The sequence below is a fragment of the Laetiporus sulphureus genome (genome assembly GCF_001632365.1).
Source record: "Laetiporus sulphureus 93-53 unplaced genomic scaffold LAESUscaffold_23, whole genome shotgun sequence".
Taxonomy (NCBI): Eukaryota; Fungi; Basidiomycota; class Agaricomycetes; order Polyporales; family Laetiporaceae; genus Laetiporus; species Laetiporus sulphureus.
This window is the reverse complement of record NW_024468532.1, coordinates 335,722-355,603: the sequence shown is the minus strand read 5'-3', so window position 1 is coordinate 355,603 and position 19,882 is coordinate 335,722. Positions and strand designations below refer to the sequence as shown.

The following is a 19,882-nucleotide window of genomic DNA, read 5'->3' as shown; positions in this document are numbered from 1 at the left end:
AAATAACGGATGGTGGTGGCAGGCAGGAGCGGGACAAAGCGCCGATTGATTGATCGTGGAAGCGCTGATCCGCGATCCGGACTTATTCATTACAGCATCATCTTATCAGCAACTCCGGCGCGACCGCGAGCATTTGTCTCGCATTGCTCTCATACACTCCTCCGTTTGATCTGTAGACTAGCCGAAAGTATGGGTTGGCAGAAGTCTTTCACGTTCGCTCCCCACAGGAAGGGATGCCACTTGGTGACGAATGAAGTGCTCGATCACATTCGCCCGGGATTGAAGGATGTGCAGGTATCCCTTCAGCGACCAGCTCATGAGGCTATAGACTGACGGTGGGCTTCGTCGGTGTGTAGATAGGGATGCTCTACCTCTTCATGTAGGTCCTGCTAGCGTGGCATGACGTCGTACTGAGCAACCGGACCTGGCAGTCAACACACTTCTGCAGCCTTGACCGTGAACGAGAACTACGACCCAGGTGTGTGCAGTTTGATACGTAAAGTATGAGATTTGATAGTATCCTGACGGTGCTCAGATGTGAGGAAAGGTATTTTCGTTTCTTGAGCGGCTGATTGTTTTAAATACGTTATGGTTAATTGAATGTTCGCAGATATGGACATGGCCTTGGACAGAATTGTCCCGGAGAATCTGAACTGGATTCATACGGATGAAGGCCCCGAGTGAGTACTGAGTGGGCATTCAGGGCGGTGATTGCGCACTGAATACCCCTGTCCTAGCGATTCGTGAGCGGATCCGGCAATATAAAACCAATCGAGTACATTGATGTAATTATTGCCTTGCCATAGAGTCTCGCACACCAAGACGTCCCTCGTCGGCACCTCCATCTGCATACCGATCACAAACGGTCGCCTCAACTTGGGCACCTGGCAAGGTGCGAACAATTGATGTCGTTTCATGTCGTGTATCATGACGTCGTTTCTGCAGGCATCTATCTCACCGAATTTAGACACGCGACGCACTCCAGACGAGTCGTGGCGACAATCCTGTTAGTCAAATATGCGCTTCCTGAATCATTGATATACCCTCTGATCTTTCACCCAGCACATGAAGCACCAATGGGCGCTGTAATTGTCATGTCAACGACATACGCTATCATTTGCGGATCGGAGATACACATGTATGAACTACGGTCCCTGCTCGGTACGGAACAATGCTATCTCCGCACCGTTTGCTCGCGTGGCAATGCCATAATTGCAGGCGCTGTGATCGTCACGGCCTTGCTCTTGATGCTAACCGCTCTTTTGCACTACGTTTGGGTAAGAGCCGGTTTTAAGTGAGCGCCGAACGAAAAGTGATCTGGAAGATCAAGCGAGAACTTCAGGGCCAGCGCCGAAGCCTCGTTAGCGAGGAGCTGTGCGCGAGCAAAAGTATCATCGCGTCACTGCTCAAACATGCAACGGGTCAGCGCTCCCGAAGTATGTAGAATTTGAAGCTGGCCAGGTTCACCCCCCTAATTCAGGTACCGGTATGTTGGACAGCGGCTTGGAAGGTTGGATCCAGTTTGTAATTAAGTCTCGGTTGGCGCCGTGCGTGAACAATATTTAGCGGCGCGGCTACCGCAAATACCACAGCATCTTAGCAACGGGTAATTCCCGAAGAGCATCGGCAATCGACATCTGGATTTCCAGCGCGGTACAGCCCGATGTCGTTTGATTTATCTCCGGGGTGGGGATGTTCTTGCAGATCACAGTGGGATAATGTATTGTAGTCTATGAACTACGGACAAATTTACGCAGCTGTATTCCGAGTTTGCATCATGGCGGAGTTATGAGAAACGTCCGCACGAAGATCGGCCGCCACAGGACGCTCGTAGACGGAGTGATGCTATTTCGGGTGCGTTTCCGATGGGATCTCTTGTTCTCGAGGGTGATGGGAATGCGGGAAAGGGCATCAGAAAGGTGAATTGGATTGATTGGAGGGGAGAGGTGTGCAGAAACGCGAAAGACGAGTGTTGTCGATCTGGGAGTAGTAGTGCAGGGGAGGCCGTGATCCGGCGAGGCAGCCGAGTAGTCAACACTCGGAACGAAACTGGGGTACCTGCTGGCGCCCCTTTGCACATCGCCGCCGGGGACGCTGTGCGCGTGCAGACTGGCTGATACAGACTGCAGCCTCGGCTCCCGGGCGAGGAAGCACGCAGCTCAACATAAATTGCGCAGCGACCCGACTTAAGCCCTGTTGTCAACAAGAAATACTCGGGAGATTCCCGCCCGCGCGCGTCCTGTCGCCTCGCGGACTTGCTCGTTCTGTGGCCCTTCCTGTCTTATCAGCAGTCTCTCCTTTCGTTCAACCTCCCATCTACCGCTCGCGGACCCGCCCCGCCCTCGTCCCTCCGACCCTGCTAGCGGAACCGCCGTGATCTCCAGGCCAAGATGCCCAAGGCCAGCTCCTCTTCGGCCCGACCCGCTCTGCGCAGGAATCAGGTAGCCCGCTTCCTGCAATTGCCCGACGCGCCACACTCACTCTCCCGCCGTATCCAGGCTTGCCTTGCATGTCGGAAGAGGAAACTGGTGAGCGGCTCGTCCGACGTCCCCCCAGTGACGCTGTCTTAATCCGTTCCACGTGCAGAAATGTGATGCCGCCCGTCCCCACTGCGGGACCTGCGTCAAGTACGTTCACCTCGCTCATCTCGGGGATGGTTGATTAAAGGCGATCGGCAAAGGCAATGGCAGTCGCTCATTAGTGTGCCACCCCCCGTTGGTTACGCGTACGTGTCCATCATAATCCGTCTGCATACACTATGTTCACGTTCAATAGCCATCCCACTGAGCCCCAGTGCTCGTATGATCCCGTCGAGGGCCTCACTGTTGCTCCGGATGTCGATCCCGCAGAGAAGATGCGACAGATGCAGGAGGAAATATGTACGTCGTGCGCGCCACACCTGCGTATCCTTCCGTTAATGCAACATGTGAAGCACAACTCAAAACCCAGCTTTATCAGCTGCGAGATGCCGCGTCACACTCCAATCTCTTCCCAGGCAGCTTGAATGGTTCGCTGCGGCCACTGTCCAGCTCACTATCCAACGGCCGTTCGCCTGAGAATAGCCCGCATGACTCCGGCATCGTCCTCCCTTCGAGCCTGTCTTCTTCCGGTTCCAGCAGTGGTCCTTCGACTTCTAGTCCAAGTTCGCGGCTCCGGAGTCCCACCAAAACCCCGGACTCTCAAAGAGGCCCGAATCCTATGATGGATTTGTTTTTATCTGGCTGGGACCCCTACCTGCCTCCTCCTGACACTCTGCACCATTAGTGCGTATGTTCCGTCTCACGAGTATTTCGAATGCTGCTGAGAGCTGCTTCGTGATGACAGTGTGGACGTGTTCTTCCGGTGTGACCCATGCAGTTCGCACGTACTGCACCGCCAGTCATTCCTTGCCTCCTTGCATTTGCACCCAAAAGATCCCAACTTCCCACACACAGCCCTCTTGCATGCTATCGTGAGTGTCATACCTTGCTCTTGTGACGTCAGATTTCATATTCGCGCCTAGTGCGCATCCGCTTCTCGATGGGCATCGAACGACATCATGATGCTGCCAGAGGGCAGCCGCCGTGACAGGTTTGCGGAATTGCACGTCAGTAAGACACGTGAATACATCGACAGGACGATGGCATCCGGCCAGGACATCTTCCCCGTACTTCAAGCATGCCTCATGCTATCTTGGTACTTCTATCAAGAGGGCCGATGGGTCGAGGTGTGGATTTTCGCGGGATTCCAAGCCAGGGTTGCAGTGCCGTTGCGTCTGAACAATCCTGGGACGTTTTCAGGACAGAGTGCGAATACGCCTGGCGCGTTCCTGCCTCCGCCGAAGAACTTCAGAGAGCTGGAGTCGAGGCGAAGGGCGTGGTGGATGACTGTCCTGTTTGATCGGATTGTCTCCGTGGGCGGATGGATGCACGCTATCGATGAGAAGGACATCGGCACAGAGTTCCCTGTACGCCGAGTAGACTTTGAGGCAGACGTGAGTGTACCATGCGTATCGTTGATTCTATTCAATTTTTAACGATCAAGTTGTCCAGTCCAACATCCCGAACAACCCGCAGGATCTCGCATCTAAAGATCTCTACACAAGAAATGATCCGCAGTACACCGACTCGTTCATACTGTTCCTGAAGTCGATTATGCTGTTTGGCAAGGTGACAGACTATAATACCCGGAGCAGCCTCCGCGCGCCGGGGATGCCGAGCAAGAACCAGAACCCGTTCCACTTACTAGGCTTCTCAGAGCTGGACAAGCTGGTGTATATGGACTTTGTCAACAGCTTCCCGCAGCCGTACAGCCATCTCGGTGTGAGCTACACGGGGGCACTGGACACAGATTTGTACATGGCGCATGTTGCCCCTCATGCGTGAGTATGCGTTCGCTTTCTCAATACTGTCCTCATTCCAAATGTTTGCGACTGTAGGGCTGTCATTACCCTGCACAATCCCTTCATGAACTTCAACGATCCCCACTGCATATCCACGAACCGCTGCATTCACGCCGCCCGCACGATTCTCAACGCTTACTACAAGCTCTCTGAGACGTCACTGGACACGACGCGCCTCCACCCTTTCATTACTGTGGGTCACCTACTGGCTTTCGCTTTCCTCCCATACTGACGCTGAGCTGGCGTGCCTACGCAGATCTGTTGGTATCTGGCGGCTGTGGTGAAGATTCAGGTATGCAAGTACATGATAGAGATCGGGGATGGGGCCCAGGAAGCGACGCTGTGGGGCGAGATCAACACCCTCCGGTGAGTTTCCTCCCACTTCCGGTAGACCCGGACTCATGTTTGGGCATGGTTGACTGATTTGTTTTGTCCGTCGGCCAGGTTCGCGATGTTGACGTATGGGGCTCGCTCGCCCATTGGTGGTGAGTATTAATACCGTATTCCCATAGCTGTGTTCGGTGCAACTAATATGAATCTTGGTTGATTAGTTCGTCAAGAGAAGCTTCTGCAGGGACTCATGACGGAGATTGTGCGTATTTCGTCGCAGATGCGCTCCCTCGAGGTCGGCGTGCCACTATACCCCTTCTCACACGCGCGCCTGTTCTCCAAGGAAGTGACATCGACACGCGAGCCGATCCCTGCGCCGCTCCCGGGGGTGCAGTCATTCGAAGAGGAGACGGCCCCATCCCCACAGTCGTTTCCGAACGTTTCCCCGACGCTCGCAACACAGATAGACGCGTGGGACACGCGACAGACCCCCCGTCACTCGCAGCCGCAGGAGCAGCTGCACGGGTCATCCGGGTCGTACTCGGAGTCGGCACAAATGTACCAGGCGCCAGCTGTCCTGTCTGTCCCATCCTACAATGGAGGGTTCTGAGAGGACATGCGCGTCCTGTACTTGGTGAAGTCTTGTCTTAGAAGGATTTGCTCCAACTGTTCGTTCGGAGTCGTTGTGTATAGTGATCATTCGAATCTGTGGCTTCTCTCATTTACTGATATATGTATGTATTACTGCTACGTGCTGTGCTGTTCGGTCGGTCCTGTCGCTCGTTTCTTGATTACTAGTCGATAGTTCTCCGCTCATGATTTGTATCGATATACATAAACGATGCTCGGTTTGACGTTTAACTGCTGCATCCTAAACGTGAAGAAGCGCATGAAACACGCATGGCATTGCTCCAAACTAACACAAATCATACAAAGATAATGCTCAAGGCCGTAACAACTCCGCGTACAATCGTCATCGTTTACGCATCGAGTTCATGCAGTGATTTGCATAATGACCCTTCTCACCACACTGTTCGAATAGATCAGCACTGACTATCAAGGACATCAAGTATCACACACGTACTCTGAAGCAGACCACTTCATCGATGTTTCTGCGGGGCCCCGGCGGACCTCCAGAACCGCCAGCGCCTGGTGCTGGGCCGAAAGGACGGTCGAAGTCTGCGTACCTACCGTAACCCGGAGGAGGCGGTCCAAGATCGCGAATAGACGGTCGCGGTGGTGGCTCATATGCCTCCGGCGGCGGCAGACCCGGTTTTGGGCTGTGCATGATTGAGCGTATAGTGACAAAACATTGATACGAAGAACTCACTGGCCACGAGGGCATTCAGCACCCAATGGGCAGAATCCGGTCAGATATAGCTGACACGCGACGCGCCGGACGTGTTTGCGCGGGCAAGTCGGGCCTGGGGGGCAGCTCGCGTTAGTACGTCAGAGACCGTGTGGAGCGGAAATCACTTCTCACCAAGTTTGCAGAACCCTCTGTTGTAGTCTGGGCACTCCACTCGGCGTTCCTTAGCATGGGCATACAAGCACTCATCTCCAGCGGAACAATAACCGTAATGGGCATACCACCAGCATTCGGGCATGCGTCTCAGGTTGTACTCGTGCAGGAACTCGCATGCATCGCCCTTCTTGCATAGGCCGCGCAGCCAGTGCTTGCAGACGGTGGCAAGACGCTCCCGCTCACGGGGACGTGTGGGCAGCTGCTTTGGCGGCTGGAAATTCTGCGTCGACGGTGCGGTGTGTCTTAGCGGGCAATGTAGGGGGCCTAGCGGACAACCGGCTGCCGTGAGATTCAAGCGACAAATTTGATCATCTATGAATGGAGCATTCAAAAACAGTCAGCTATCATGCAGGTCTCGGCAGCGAGGCGCGGGCCCGACCTTTGTCGAGCTTGATGCCGAGCTCGTTCTTGACGTATGTCTCCTCTGCAAAGTTGTTCTGGTGGAAAGAGGGACGAATGATGTCCTTGAGCGGGGACGGTCCTGCGAGGGGGTTGGCGGCGGTGGAAACGCTCATGCGGGATGGCGATGGTGGCGGGAAAGGTTGTGGCACATGGATTAGTCAGCGGAGGGACAATGTATATGTCCGAGAAAGGCAGGCGGGCAGGATGGGTCTGGGCGGTCGCGGGACCAACTCAGCGAGCCCTCGGAAGCAAAGCAAGCGACTCTCAGGCAGAGCCCTGGTGCCGTCCTGCCAATCCAGGCGCATATATTCCGTAGCCCTCCGCGACAACTTCGCCATGGCTATATGAACCCCTCGCCGACATTCGGTACGTAAACCTTTCCCACCCGCACCCCCCTGAAGAACGCGAGGCACATCACCTCAACCTTGTCCTCGACAGCATGGAGGGCTTCTCGCTTGCTTTCTCCTTCCTCGTTGCCGGCTGTCTATTCTATGGCTTATATCTCCGCAGCACCGCCAGACGTCTTCCTCTCCCGCCAGGCCCAAAGACCTCATGGTTCGGCTCGGTAGAGCTGCCCAAGACGTACCCTTGGAAGACCTACGCCGAATGGAGACAGAACTATGGTCCGCCTCGTTTTACGTGCTGCATGCTTCTCCGTGATTCGGATGATCCTCGTATTTGCATTTGAAAGGCAACCTGATCTACATCTACATCTTTGGCAATCCAATCCTGATCCTCAACTCGGCCAAAGTAGCAAGTGATCTGCTCGATAAACGCAGCAGTATCTATTCGTCCAGGCCCCAGAGGACCATGGTTACTAAATTGTAAGCAAATGCGGTCTTTCCTGCAACCATGACATTGAAGATCTCGCGTCCTAAGAATGGGCTGGGATTGGCTGTTCTCGACGCTGCCATATGGTACATGGTGGAGAAGACATAGAACTCTATTTCATCAGTACCTTAACGTGAACACTACCTCCGACTATCATCCTATCCAACTGAAGGAGACATTTGTAATGCTACGCAATCTGATTGAGACGCCGGAGAATATGCCGCATCATATTCGAAGGTTGTGGTTGACTTATGCGGTCGAGGGAGTGTGGCTGATCCCAATTGCTTCTGCCGCAGGACTGCCGCGGCGATCGTGATGCAGATGATGTACGGTCACCAGGTAACGTTTATTTTAGTCAAGGTTTCCTTGTGCATCTACCAATCTAAGCATGTATCAGGTTGCGCGGGAAGGAGATTCCTATGTGACGTTAGCTGACAAGGCCCTCGCTACGCTGGGCCACAGCGGTATCTTCGGAACGTACCTAGTAGATTATATACCCATGCGTACGCTACAGCCCCTTCTACCGACTTGCATGGAGGTCACCTTATGGCCATCTACCAGTCAGACATGTCCCGACATGGATGCCGGGAGCTGGCTTCAAGCGAAGGGCCTTCGAGTGGCGGAAGCTGAACCAGGCCATGCTCAATGTACCGTTCGAACAAGTTAAGGAAAATGTTGTACGTGCATTCAGGCTTCGCTCGGAGAAGTTCTTAATGACCTATGCGCCGACAGGCGCGGGGCACGGCTGTTCCGTGCATCGTTGCAACAGAGCTGGAGCAATGGTTTCAGTCTGGGCAAGACCCCGAGCATGAAACATTAGTGAAGGATGTCGCTGCAACCACGTATGCTGGTAAAGTTGTCATCCGTGTGTATTTTCGGTATCGGATTGACTCACAAGGTCGTGTAGCTGGCTCAGATACAGTGAGCAAGGTTGCATTTGTAAAGAGTCTACGATGATCTAACATAGCTTAGACAGTTTCTGCAATCTTGTCGTTCTTCTTGGCTGCAACTGTGTATCCAGATTTTTACAAGAATGCGCAGGCAGAGATCGACCGCGTGATAGGCACGCAAAGGTTACCGAACTTTGGCGACAGACACTCGTTGCCTTATGTGGACTGGATCGTCTGGGAATGCCTACGATGGAACCCCGGTGCGTTTGCTGTTCTGCTAGGCTAGGTTGTTTGATTACCTATCTTGTGCTGTCTAGTCACGCCGTTAGGCATTGCACACAGCATAACCGAAAACGACGTGTATGAAGGATACTTGATTCCCGAGGGCACCACTGTGCTGCCCAACGTTTGGTGAGCATCTACACCACCAGTTGCGAGAGCGATATCTAAATTCGATAATCAGGGCCATCTTGCATGACGAAACGATATATCCTGATCCGTTCGCGTTCAGACCGGAGCGTTATGCAGACGCAGAAAAGAATGCGGCACTGGGCATCAACGAGCCGCCGTTCGCTGCGTTTGGATTTGGACGCCGGTATGTGGTCGTACGGCTCCTAATAATCCTACGTGATCGACTCAATACAATATGTAGGAGTTGTCCAGGGCAGTGGCTGGCGGTCGATTCCATGTGGATCGCGGTCGCTACTATCGCGGCAGCATTAGACATCACCAAGGCGCTCGACGAAAGCGGTAAACCGATAGAGCCTGACGTGCGCTATGATTCTTCTATGTTGAGGTACGTTCGGCAACACGATCGTCAGATTAGGGGAATATTTAACGCTGGCTTCCCTAGCCGTCCGGAACCCTTCCAGTGTCGCATTATGCCCCGCTCCGCCGAGGCTGCCGCGCTCGTCGAGCAAGCCGCGGACGAGCTTTGACTGCAGCATGATACCTCTGCTTCACTCTCACAACCTTATGACACTATGAAGTGCGGTCGCTGCTGATTCTGTTCTCACTATGCACAACACGCTTCTCTACCTCACGATCTCACGCCGTGCTAGGCACGCCTTGTAGAATCTAGTATAGACGATGTCGAAGTTTACATGAAATCTAAAATAAATTTAAAAAAAAACAATTCGCATACGCATGGTCCCGAGTACTACCATATACCCAGTAGAGATGCTTCACCGCCTGCATCTTGCACCTTCTGAATCCCGGCTCTCACGCGCGCAAACATCGTTTCTCTCAGAGCGTCGTGAGACTCATCCGTTGTGCTGACCGTGTCCTCCAGCTCGATCATGTAGACGTCCTCGAAGGGCACGTCTGATAATGACGGCCGTCTGTCTATCCTCCTCGCAGGCATTCCGAATGTCGTGTATAGCGTGCTGAGAACAATCGCGATGAGGCGATTTTTCGGAGACATTTCGGAGCTTGTATCGGACGGTTGTTTGAGTGAGACGCGCACGAGGGCGTGCCGTGGAGGTGGAGGCTGAAACGCGGGTGGGAGCGACGTTTCAAGGGAGTTTGCCAGGATATAGAATCGTGTGCGGTTCGCTGCATGCACATGTTCATGTTAATACCCGTGAAATCTGCACAACAGAACATATAAGAAGCTTACAATTGCTATCTTGGATATCGTCTTGCAAGATATCCAGCCCGTCGAACACTGTGACGCAGAGAGACGAGCATATTGCGGCGCTCTCAGTTGCTCTATCTTCCTCACTGTCCGATAGGAGCGCTTGTGCTGCCGCCGAAGTGGATGGCGTCTTGATGCGCGTTGCCTCAGGCAATTTCTCTGACAGAAAGCGCGCGCATTGGCCTAACGCCTGGCGTCACGCCTTAGCTGCCGCCATGCAAGACGCAATTCGGGATGTGGTGCTCACCTGTTCGTGACTGAGCACTCTGTGTACGTTCTCTAGTTTCACTCCTTTACGTGCAACCAGAGAATGGCGGATGGGTAGTACGACTTCCCCCCGGACGAATTTATGCTCTCCAACCTCGGGTAATCGGAGCAGATCATATGTTTCTGTGACTGAACCGTATAGACTGTTTTCTTGCGGGATGACGGCGAACGGTATGTCTGTGGACACTGCATTGAATACATCTATATCCAGAGGTCAGTTTCAATCGCACGATCGATCATGCGAGAAACGTACCTGAGATTGTCTGCCTCTCAACATACTCCGCGCTAGAGCCGAAAGCATTTCGAGCACACTATGTTCCGCGTGCATGAAAGCTTGTTTAACAAGGGATTATGAGTGACGGACCTGGTACGAGTGCGAGCCTGGCGGCCCAAGGAAGGCCAGTTTGGGCAAGGCAGACATCTCCAGTTCCTTGGTCATTTTGCCTCACTTATTGACAGTCTCAATGAGCCGAAGCGAGGTGATGTATTCCGTGCAATCAACGAGCTCTTAGTAGGCGGCCAAATAGTTTCATGTGTCAGGCGGCCGAGTGATGTCGCTGATGGGCGAGCTATGGTCGGCATCGGGTCGACGTTCTGGCGCTCGGCGTGACTCGGACGACGTGCATGGGCTGCGTGGCGCTGTTAGAACGAAACAGATGCATAGTGATTGAAGGCGGACAACTAAAGTCGCGTGAAGAAGAGGCGATACGCAGGTTTCAAGAGATATCCCGGGAGTGTGGTCGGACGTTGCTCGAGTGTCTCACGAAACTCCGGTTGCTGCATGGTCAGCGGAGCGCGCAGCTCAGCCTCTCACAAAAAGGCAACGGATGCGTTACATTACTGACGAAGCAGCTGAAGTTCTGGCCCACAACAGGGTGCGCTGCAGCCTCAGCCTATGGCCTTCACTAGAACCTGATCGACCTTGCTACATCAGTTATCCCCTTGATCAGATCGTCCACGTGACACCAGTTTTGTTAACTGCAGCAGAGGAGCGGTGCATTGCTCACCGGGCTCGCTCAGGCCATCGTCCAGATATCTTTCCTACACCGCACATCTTCCTGCCCGCCCGAAGACTCACTGGGATAGCGGCCAGTACCTCTAAGAGCTTGCTCGCTGGATGCACCGTCTGCTCAGGCTGTCTCGCATACCGCCTGCTACTCCGAATCGTGGCGTCTCTACAGTGTTATATACCAACTCTCGCCTGACGTCTCGCTCCTATATCCGAAACCATAATCTGCACACGCAGAACGTCATGAGTGAAAGGGATAAGACGTTGTCTAACGGTGGCCCAAGCGAGAGCTTCGGGAATTTCGACCTGGTGAAGCGTCTCAAGCTGGACTTTGCCGACGTTCTCGTATCTAAGTGGAAGAGCAGAGTGACCGGCTTGTCTGTTGTCCATCTCGATTATGAAGGTGTGTGGCGGGCTTCTCTATCAGTCGCCCTCTAAATCAATTTGCGAATAGCTCCCATTGTGAACGGATACTTCGTGATCGCCACTGAAAGTATGTACTTGGTTGAGCTCATGAAGGGACGGGTTCTGGCGCAGCTGCCCAAATTTAAGACCGAGATGCGTATCCCTTGCTGCTATTTGGTCTGGTTACGCATATGCGCCTGGTGAAGTGCACGTCCATCCATACGCGTAAGCCTGCCGATATGCGTATTGATAGCCATACGCTTCGGGCGCGTATATTTTATGCACGACATTCCTTGCATCTTTGCGCATCTGTATTCACACCAGGCTCATGTGTGGTCGCATTACAAGGCTTATATATCCCGTTTGGTTTTCTGCATACATCGGGATGTCTGCGATGCCGCTCGCCAGGATTTGTCCCTTCTGCCCATTAACGGGCCGGATGTCTCATTTCTACTAGTTTTCGATGACAGCGGCTGTCCTCATACTCTGGAACAGTGAGTGTGACCCATGTCTACGTCGTGTAAATTGATTCACGCCAGATAATAGCCTCGTATTCATGGGTTCGGAGCGATATCCTTATAAGGGCATCATAGACCATCTCGCAAATCGTGGTTTTTCCAATGGCACGAACGCATGGACGGATACGGATCATACAGCGTACACTGTATCGACGGCTGGAGAGCAAGGGTTCCTACAGCTGCTACCGGTATATGTCGACCATATCCTGTACCCAACGCTCACAAAGGCAGGATTCATAACAGAGGTACACCCCGTTTTACCTCTTCGACAGTAAGATCAACTCTAAACGGCTCTCATAGGTTCACCACATTGACAGCAAAGGCCACGATTCCGGTGTAGTCTACAGCGAGATGCAAGGCAGGGAGAATACATCGCAGGACCTGATGGCACTCCGGTAAGCGGCGGAGCATGATCAGTTGACAAGCGGAAATTGAGCGCCGACATAGCATGCAGCGCCTAATGAACCCGCCAGGGAGCGCTTATCGCAGCGAAACGGGCGGTCTCATGGCAGCTCTCAGGCAGCTCACGGTTGAGAAGAGTATGTCCACGTCGTGCTGCGTTCTCCCTATAACTAACTTCCGATGCAGTCCGCGAGTACCATCACAAATATTATGTACCGCACAATTTAGCGCTTATCGTCACCGGCAAGCTGGCTTCTGGCACCACCTCTCTCCTCAGTGTTATTGAGAAACAGATTGAACCGGTCCTGGTCGACCATGGCCAGAACCACGGTCCCCGGCCTCTGGGATGGAAACGTCCATTCGCTGAGACGCCGAGTGCTCTGCGAGGACCTATTCAAACGACTCTCAAGGAAACGGTCGAGTTCCCGGAGAAGGACGAAAGTGTTGGCGAGCTGGTAATTGGTTTCATGGGACCTCCGCCCAATGCATTCCTGGAGAGGAAGGTGGGCGAGTTTATCCTATCTAGCGTTCTTCGCTACAATTGTTTTTTAGGCACTTGACATTCTTGGGACGTACCTTACATCCTCCGCAGTGGCACCGCTGAACAAGGAGTTTATTGAGGTCGAGTCGCCACTCTGGTATGCTTACGGCTCGTGAAGTATTTGCACGCATGCTGAAAAATTGACAAATTAGCACGTACATTTATTTCGGCGAAGATACTCGCGCGACGTATGTTGACCTTCCCGTTTACGTCGGCTCTGTGCCTACCGAGCATCTCGACACTTTCGACCAGAAGCTCAAGGACAGCTTTCGGCGAATTGCCGACGAGGGCGTCGACATGAAACGCATGGCTATGGTCATCAATCGCGATGAGCGCCAGGTATCATGAACCCGCAAATATCTGTATGCGAGTTTCTAAACGGTTTCCGTCAGCTTCGCAGCAAGATCGAGACATCCAAAGGCGATACCTTCTCTGGCACCATCATCACCGACTTTCTGTACGGTGCCGAGGATGGTTCGGAGCTCGATCCTTCTATGGATGAGATCAACCAATATGCTCAACTCCGGAAGTGGTCGAGCAAGAATTGGACTGATCTTCTCAGAAAGTACATTATCCTATCTTCTTGTCCCCGCCTTTCCTAACAGGTACTTCCAGGTACTACGTGGATCCGCCCTCTATTGTTGTGCAAGGCAAACCCTCCGGTGCAATGGCCGACAAGCTCGAGGCAGACGAGAAGAAGCGCATCGCTGACCAGAAGGCGCGATTGGGACCGGAAGGACTCGCTAAGGCTGAACGGGAGCTCGAGGCAGCCAAGTTGGAACATGACCGGGAAATCCCTAAACATATCTTGACCTCGTTCCCCGTGCCTGATGTGAAGAGTATCTCATGGATACCTGTGCAGAGTTTGCAGGAGATCGGCGAGGGCAAGGGGCGTCATCGGACAGTGGAACAGACTAATAACGCTGAGCTTGCGAAGCACGTTGCAAAAGACGGGGATCTGTTGCCCTTCTTCGTCCAGTATGACCATGTCCACGTGCGTATATGCGCCAAAACTGGGAGAGGGAAACTGAACGGAAACGATAGTCTGACTTCATCACCATCAACGCCTACTTCTCCCTCGCCAGGTTGCCCAACAGACTGCGCCCGTGCGTCCATTCACCGTCTGACGTTCTTTGCACCTTGCTAATTCTGTCACTTCTATCGTAGCTACATCTCTACCTACCTCTCCTCTTTCTTCTCACTGCCCGTGAAGAGAAGTTCTGGAGAGGAGCTGACGCACGAGCAGGTCGTGAACAAGCTCGACGACGATACCGTGTCATATGATGTTGGACTTGGAGTTGGCGCTGCCTTCAACGAGATGATGCGTGTCAGCATCAAGGTCGAGTCTGCTATGTACGAGTCTGCCATCGCATGGCTAAGAGATCTCCTCTATGGTAGCGAATTCGACAAGGATCGGTCAGTGAATACTTCAAAATCAATCGCACTGTCTCTTATATAACTGGCAATTTCATCACAGCTTGCAAATAACCATTGCCAAGATCCAACAAGCACTGCCAGAGTTGAAGCGCGATGGAGACAACGTGCTAGCATCCGTCTCCTCTGAGATGCTGTACAGCGAAGATTCCACTTCGCGGTCTGGCAGCATCCTGCCACAGATCGAGTTCATCCCAAGGCTTGCGCAGCAGCTTCAGGATTCGCCAGAGGAAGTCATTAAGGATTTCGAAGAGATCAGGCGGCACAGTAAGCGGTGATGTCCTTACTGCGCGTCTTGGCCATCTCATTGCCCACTCTCTATTCCAGTCACAGATCCCACTGGCGTTCGGCTCTCTGTTGCTGGGAATATGTTGGGCATCAAGCTGCCTCGAAGTCCCTGGAGAAAGTACTTCGAGCAACTACCAGTACGTACAAACCTCAACGATGTCTTGTGTGACCAGCATCTCACATACCTTGTAGGCAACTGAGCTGGCGCCTGTCACATTAGCTATCGACACTCTCAGCTCTCTGGGTAAGAACCCCGTCAAGAAGGTACGTTATAAAGAACGAATACATGTTTTGCATGCTGAAATCGTGGTCAGGCGGTCGTGGTCAGCCTTCCGACAATCGAGAGCTCCTATGTCGCACATACCACAAAGGGTATCCAAGGTTTTGCCCATCCCGATTATCCAGCTCTTCGCGTAGCTAGCGAGGTTCTCAACGCTACAGAGAGCTTCCTATGGGTATGTCGGAAACTCTTCAAACTCTAGGGCTGGCACTCAATATTATCTCAAGAGGTACATTCGTGGGTCGGGATTGGCCTACGGTGCACATGTATCTGTGGACCTCGAAGCTGGTCTTCTGGGATTTGGACTTTACAGGGTGCGTGTAGTTCCAAGAGTTGAAGAAGTATGGCTCTAAACTTGAACAGAGCTCAAATAGTATGAAGGCGTTGGAGCAGGCTAGAACGGTGATCCAAGGCCTCGTGGATGGATCAGTAAGTGCATATCTAATCCGCTTGATCGGATGCCATCTCAACGCTCCCTTGTAGATACCACTGGAAGACACCACGATTGACGCAGCGAAAAGCAGCATCGTCTTCGGTGTCACGAAGAGCGTGTCGACACCGGGTCGCGCGGTAAGTGCTCATAACGTATATATATATGAGCAGAATGCTGAGAAAAGATCCTCCAGGCATTGTCCTCCTTTCTAAACCAAGCCTTCAAGGGCGTCCATCAAAACCACAATGTCAATCTCCTGGAGAAGTTCCAGGCAGTTACAAAGGACGACGTCCTGTCGGTTTTACGCGTCCATTTCCTGCCGCTTTTTCACTCTTCGTCCTCTGTCGCAGTAGTTGTCACTGCACCCTCGAAGGCCGCGGATATCGGGGAAGAGTTAACCAAGCTTGGCTTTGAAGTAAAGCAGCGGACACTTCAAGCTGATCCCGAAGAAGATAACAAAGCGGAAAGCGGCAGCGAGAGCGCTATTGACAGTGAGAGTGATAGCGAGGACAGCCGATGATGACACACTGTAATGGCTGAGCAATGCATATATCTACTACTCTTTGTCGTCCCGACGGACATATCAATGGGATCAGCGTCTCCTAGGAAGATGCTACAGCCGAATTATCCGCGTCCGCTGCAGTGGAAGAGCCTATGACCTCAATCATTTTCTCGGACGCCTGTCCCGCCCTGAGCTCAACATCCTCCAGGAAGTCATTATCAACAAGAAATCGGATAGCTTGCGAGAGATTGGACACCGTCATGCGTATCTCAGGAGTGAGTAGCTGATAACGCGCGTTTAAATATCTGCATGGGGGGTAGAAGTAGTATGTACTTACATTGCGTAGAAGAGATGGACGTGAGGCGAAGGGATTGTTAAGTGGCTTCCGGGGATGCTTAACGTATGGCTTCTTGATTGGTTTGACCTGCTGCGTTGTCGATGCGTCCGCACCTCGAGCGACGTTGGCACTGGCAGATTTTTGAGGACCGCCCGCTGTAGAAGAAACTTCGTCGGCTTGAGCTGGCTCGCTTTCGAGCGAAGCTAAAGGCGCTTTTGACGAGACAATCTCCGGCGCAGAGTCCGAATCCGTGTCTGCATCAGAACTTTCGGAGGCATAATCTGCCGCTACATTGGGAAGAGAGGATACTTTTCCAGACGGTTTTGCAGTAGAAGATGGAGATGATCCGACAGAGAATGACGGGCGCGCGGGCAAGGGAATGGGCTCGTGTGTCCTCCGTGTCGCAGTCTCACCATCGTCTCTAGTCCACAGTTCCTGCTCAGTGACTCTTCCCCTCCCCTGACCGCGCCCGCGCCCACGACCACGGCCTCTCGTCTGCTCATATGAATCGTTCAGACGTCGCCGTTTTCTGTTAGGAAACCGAGAATCAATAGGAGGTAACTGGCCACGAGCGATGGCCTCCTCCATCTTCTTCGCCTTCTCTTCCACCCGAGACGAAGTGGGGAATCTCTTCTTGCGCTCAGCGATCCACTCCGCAATAGCCTCAGGCGTGTTCAGCTTGATGGTAGTACCTTGGATGGGAATCGGCTTCCTGTCAACACATCAGCTCTGCATATAGCCGCATAATCACTCGAATGCTCACCCCTTGAGACTAGGGTCTGCATCCCAGTCAGATTTCCGCTTCCTATTCTCCCACCCAGGCGGAAAGATCAGATGACGATCCATCATATGGATCTCAACAGCCTTCTTCGAGCCCACAAACTTGCATCCAACATGCGTGCACCTTGTGTTTCCAGGCTGATACCAGTGGGTGGGTACCGGACCGTGATGGGCATGCCGTTGATTGCTCCGTTGCGGAAGGTCGGACGTGGTATTGCCTGCACCATTGTATGAGCCAGGAACGTACGTAGATGATAGTGTATAGCCGTCAGAATTCGCGCAAGGGACGGATGGGCTTCCATATGGACGGTATTGAGCACAATGGGGTACTTGCTGGTATCCAAAATGCGCAAAGGGCTGTCCATATGGATTCGAGAGAGCAGCAGTCGCTGCACGGGCTGCAATCATACCAGGATTAGCAAACCGGTATTGAGAAGGTCCCGGAGCATTTTGGTCAGGCCATCCTCCTTGCATGCTCATCGGAAAGGAGCAAAGTTTGTGGTGCCAAATGAGAAAGACCACAACGTGAGCTCAATAGCGGACGAAGCTCAGTCAGAGCGCTCTGAGAGCCATCGCGTGAAATTTCCCAGATCGCGTCTACGCGTTCTGTCACGTGCAGTCAGATTTGTACACAATATTACCATTTATATCCAGCGCGCTGTATTGTAATGGGCGTAGGTTTTGGGCGCAATGCGGAGGACGGATAGTGGACTAGGCGGATGAATTATTACGGCAGACGGTCACGGACAGCCCGTACGTGAAGGTGAGGAGAATCACAGAAAGGAGACGGCATGGAGGGGCCTTTCTTGGAGAACGCAGAGGATGCGAGGGCGCCAAGGCCCTCTGGGATGGAGGCTGGTCGCGACACTCACGTGCAATCAGAGAGAATACAATATCGATATTTTCTTGCAGTACACCTTGTGAGCTATATATTACGCTACGCTTACTTTTAAATGTCTGTAGCCCGCACTGATGCAAGTAAGCACTACAATAGAGCACGAAAGCCAGACAGCATGACACAATCAGCCAGAACGCGTCACTGAGAAACTGAGATTGCCAACACCAGGCCGGACGTTCATACAGCCCGAAATAGGCCACGAGAGGAGGATGGTCGGAAGAGGAGGGGGGGTCAAGAGGATGAGGAAAGCTTTGATTTTTACGGATGACAGGAGGTTTGAAGAATGGCGAGTGCTCGCAGAGTTGAGAAGCTGCATGAGGATGGGTGAGTAGAGGATTTGATGGACGTGCGAGCACGGCGGGAGGCGCCTCGACTTGACGTTCATGAAGCCGTAGATTGACCTCATAGCGTTGCAGAGCGTTTAGAGCATAAGAGCGCAGATGGTACGTGCGTTGCTCCAAGCCTTCATCAATCCTGCAGTTCCTCTTGCTGTTGCTGGTCCCTGCCCACTCGCCTCTCTTTCTCGCTCTCCAATTGGTTATACAAGAGGAAAAGCGCCTTCTCGTTGGCTTCAGGGGTGCCCACAATCGTAAACATCCTCTCGCCAGTCTCGTCATGGGGCTCCTTCGCAATTGATATTTTGGAACCGGAGAGACGCCGGATCTCGGTGATTTTCGTTCCATTCCGTCCGATAATGCATCCAACCATATCAGACGGAATAGAGATGTTCTGTGTGCGTAGGTTTGTCGGCTGAGTTGGGGAAGTAGGGGAGGGCGACGTCCGCCCGCGCCCATTCGCATCGCCGTTATATCGCCGACCACCAGCGTTAGACGACCGTCGCCCAGACCGTTCATCCCCCGTGCCAGGGCCAGGATGGAAGAGCACAGTTCCCATACCTCGCTCCCAATCCTCCAGAAGACATCGGCCAATCTCTTCGATAGCGCGTCCAATTGCGTCTGGTGAACCTTGCACTTCGACTATGCGCTCTGTGGATTGAGGAAGCATTTCCTTTGAAGCAATCATTCGCGCTCCTGATGCATCTTGTATCGCCTTGATCTTCAGGCCATTACGTCCGATCACGCTGCCCATCAGATTGTGCGAGATTAGAAGGCGGATGGCAGTGTGCGGCTGTGAAGAATTCGAGACAGGAGAGGAGGGATTCGCGGCAACAAGCTGGGAAACTATGAGAGCATACGCCTACAAGAACATCAAAAAGTAGTTCTGAACAGTTGCGGAGCACTGACCTTTGCTACACCCTCCACAGAACCACCCACAGTCAACACCCGTTCAAACACACCAGGGACGACCTTGCTGACGCCAGCTTTGACGCCAGTTTGGTCCCTAAGATCCGCAACGTTCTTGCCACCTTTCCCAATGATCACACCCGCATCTTTAGAACTGACGAGCGCCCTGAGAGTCAAGGTATCGTTGCCCGCAGGTGAAGGAGAACGAGAGTGCGGAGAAGAAGCTGAGGCGAGAACAACATTTTGTCAATCGCTCATAAATGATGCTATGAAACCATCAACGAACCTGCCTCGCGATGAACAGGAGAGTCGGACGGCATGGCGAGAAAAGGAGGTGAGGAGGATGGAGGGATAGCGGCGTCGGTGAGCGTGCAAAGAGAGCGAGCCGAGGCCCGGATGGTGAACAGCGTGGGGGTGGCGGAGCTGGAATCGCAGATCTTGCCGATAACTCGGACTGGCCGGGAGTCTAAACGCCCTCGCGCGGCGGGAAATCATGTGCTCACATGGTATGTCACACACGAAATATACAACCCGAGAGGAATTCCTGCC

General features: G+C 53.0%; 8 protein-coding genes across 8 annotated transcripts; 4 read left to right on the top strand and 4 right to left on the bottom strand.

Moving 5' to 3' along the window:
- Nucleotides 1–88: 88 nt before the first annotated feature.
- Nucleotides 89–1,255, top strand: LAESUDRAFT_726537 (uncharacterized protein). The gene is made up of 9 exons (XM_040909053.1): nt 89–294; nt 357–379; nt 432–478; nt 536–547; nt 611–680; nt 738–743; nt 807–892; nt 946–1,006; nt 1,063–1,255. Exons 1-9 carry the CDS (start codon nt 190–192, stop codon nt 1,067–1,069), a joined length of 417 nt encoding a protein of 138 aa, XP_040763707.1. The 5' UTR covers nt 89–189; the 3' UTR covers nt 1,070–1,255.
- Nucleotides 1,256–2,235: 980 nt separating this feature from the next.
- LAESUDRAFT_207675 (uncharacterized protein) lies at nt 2,236–5,578 on the top strand. The gene is made up of 13 exons (XM_040901581.1): nt 2,236–2,441; nt 2,499–2,528; nt 2,587–2,627; nt 2,681–2,725; nt 2,776–2,879; nt 2,933–3,263; nt 3,325–3,451; nt 3,503–3,973; nt 4,032–4,360; nt 4,418–4,574; nt 4,638–4,747; nt 4,826–4,866; nt 4,933–5,578. Exons 1-13 carry the CDS (start codon nt 2,391–2,393, stop codon nt 5,319–5,321), a joined length of 2,226 nt encoding a protein of 741 aa, XP_040763706.1. The 5' UTR covers nt 2,236–2,390; the 3' UTR covers nt 5,322–5,578.
- A 7-nt stretch (nt 5,579–5,585) lies between these two features.
- LAESUDRAFT_726536 (uncharacterized protein) lies at nt 5,586–6,915 on the bottom strand. Its single transcript, XM_040909052.1, has 5 exons — nt 6,616–6,915; nt 6,195–6,548; nt 6,042–6,135; nt 5,796–5,991; nt 5,586–5,741 (listed from the first exon to the last, which is right to left on the bottom strand). The coding sequence occupies exons 1-5, from the start codon at nt 6,749–6,751 to the stop codon at nt 5,685–5,687; spliced, it is 837 nt and encodes a 278-aa protein (XP_040763705.1). The 5' UTR covers nt 6,752–6,915; the 3' UTR covers nt 5,586–5,684.
- A 107-nt stretch (nt 6,916–7,022) lies between these two features.
- LAESUDRAFT_726535 (cytochrome P450) lies at nt 7,023–9,503 on the top strand. The gene is made up of 13 exons (XM_040909051.1): nt 7,023–7,261; nt 7,330–7,462; nt 7,518–7,706; nt 7,766–7,808; nt 7,867–7,972; nt 8,031–8,146; nt 8,202–8,319; nt 8,377–8,390; nt 8,442–8,619; nt 8,677–8,770; nt 8,823–8,954; nt 9,012–9,155; nt 9,213–9,503. Exons 1-13 carry the CDS (start codon nt 7,078–7,080, stop codon nt 9,295–9,297), a joined length of 1,536 nt encoding a protein of 511 aa, XP_040763704.1. The 5' UTR covers nt 7,023–7,077; the 3' UTR covers nt 9,298–9,503.
- LAESUDRAFT_726534 (PDT-domain-containing protein) lies at nt 9,425–10,793 on the bottom strand. Its single transcript, XM_040909050.1, has 5 exons — nt 10,627–10,793; nt 10,516–10,573; nt 10,243–10,463; nt 9,978–10,185; nt 9,425–9,913 (listed from the first exon to the last, which is right to left on the bottom strand). Exons 1-5 carry the CDS (start codon nt 10,699–10,701, stop codon nt 9,519–9,521), a joined length of 957 nt encoding a protein of 318 aa, XP_040763703.1. The 5' UTR covers nt 10,702–10,793; the 3' UTR covers nt 9,425–9,518.
- A 327-nt stretch (nt 10,794–11,120) lies between these two features.
- On the top strand, nt 11,121–16,463 carry LAESUDRAFT_701454 (uncharacterized protein). Its single transcript, XM_040906454.1, has 22 exons — nt 11,121–11,137; nt 11,197–11,674; nt 11,726–11,764; nt 12,134–12,170; nt 12,223–12,439; nt 12,495–12,589; nt 12,642–12,733; nt 12,783–13,099; nt 13,149–13,234; nt 13,290–13,476; nt 13,530–13,702; nt 13,753–14,131; nt 14,182–14,243; nt 14,305–14,553; nt 14,615–14,838; nt 14,899–14,996; nt 15,052–15,123; nt 15,174–15,314; nt 15,367–15,453; nt 15,503–15,568; nt 15,623–15,709; nt 15,766–16,463. The coding sequence occupies exons 2-22, from the start codon at nt 11,380–11,382 to the stop codon at nt 16,090–16,092; spliced, it is 3,330 nt and encodes a 1,109-aa protein (XP_040763702.1). The 5' UTR covers nt 11,121–11,137; nt 11,197–11,379; the 3' UTR covers nt 16,093–16,463.
- Nucleotides 16,175–17,671, bottom strand: LAESUDRAFT_813190 (uncharacterized protein; the record flags this gene model as incomplete). The annotated part of the gene is made up of 3 exons (XM_040914465.1): nt 16,175–16,357; nt 16,412–17,123; nt 17,175–17,671. 3 exons carry the CDS (start codon nt 17,669–17,671, stop codon nt 16,175–16,177), a joined length of 1,392 nt encoding a protein of 463 aa, XP_040763701.1.
- A 642-nt stretch (nt 17,672–18,313) lies between these two features.
- LAESUDRAFT_726529 (cytoplasmic protein) lies at nt 18,314–19,702 on the bottom strand. Its single transcript, XM_040909049.1, has 3 exons — nt 19,620–19,702; nt 19,334–19,557; nt 18,314–19,286 (listed from the first exon to the last, which is right to left on the bottom strand). Exons 1-3 carry the CDS (start codon nt 19,651–19,653, stop codon nt 18,558–18,560), a joined length of 987 nt encoding a protein of 328 aa, XP_040763700.1. The 5' UTR covers nt 19,654–19,702; the 3' UTR covers nt 18,314–18,557.
- Nucleotides 19,703–19,882: the final 180 nt, after the last annotated feature.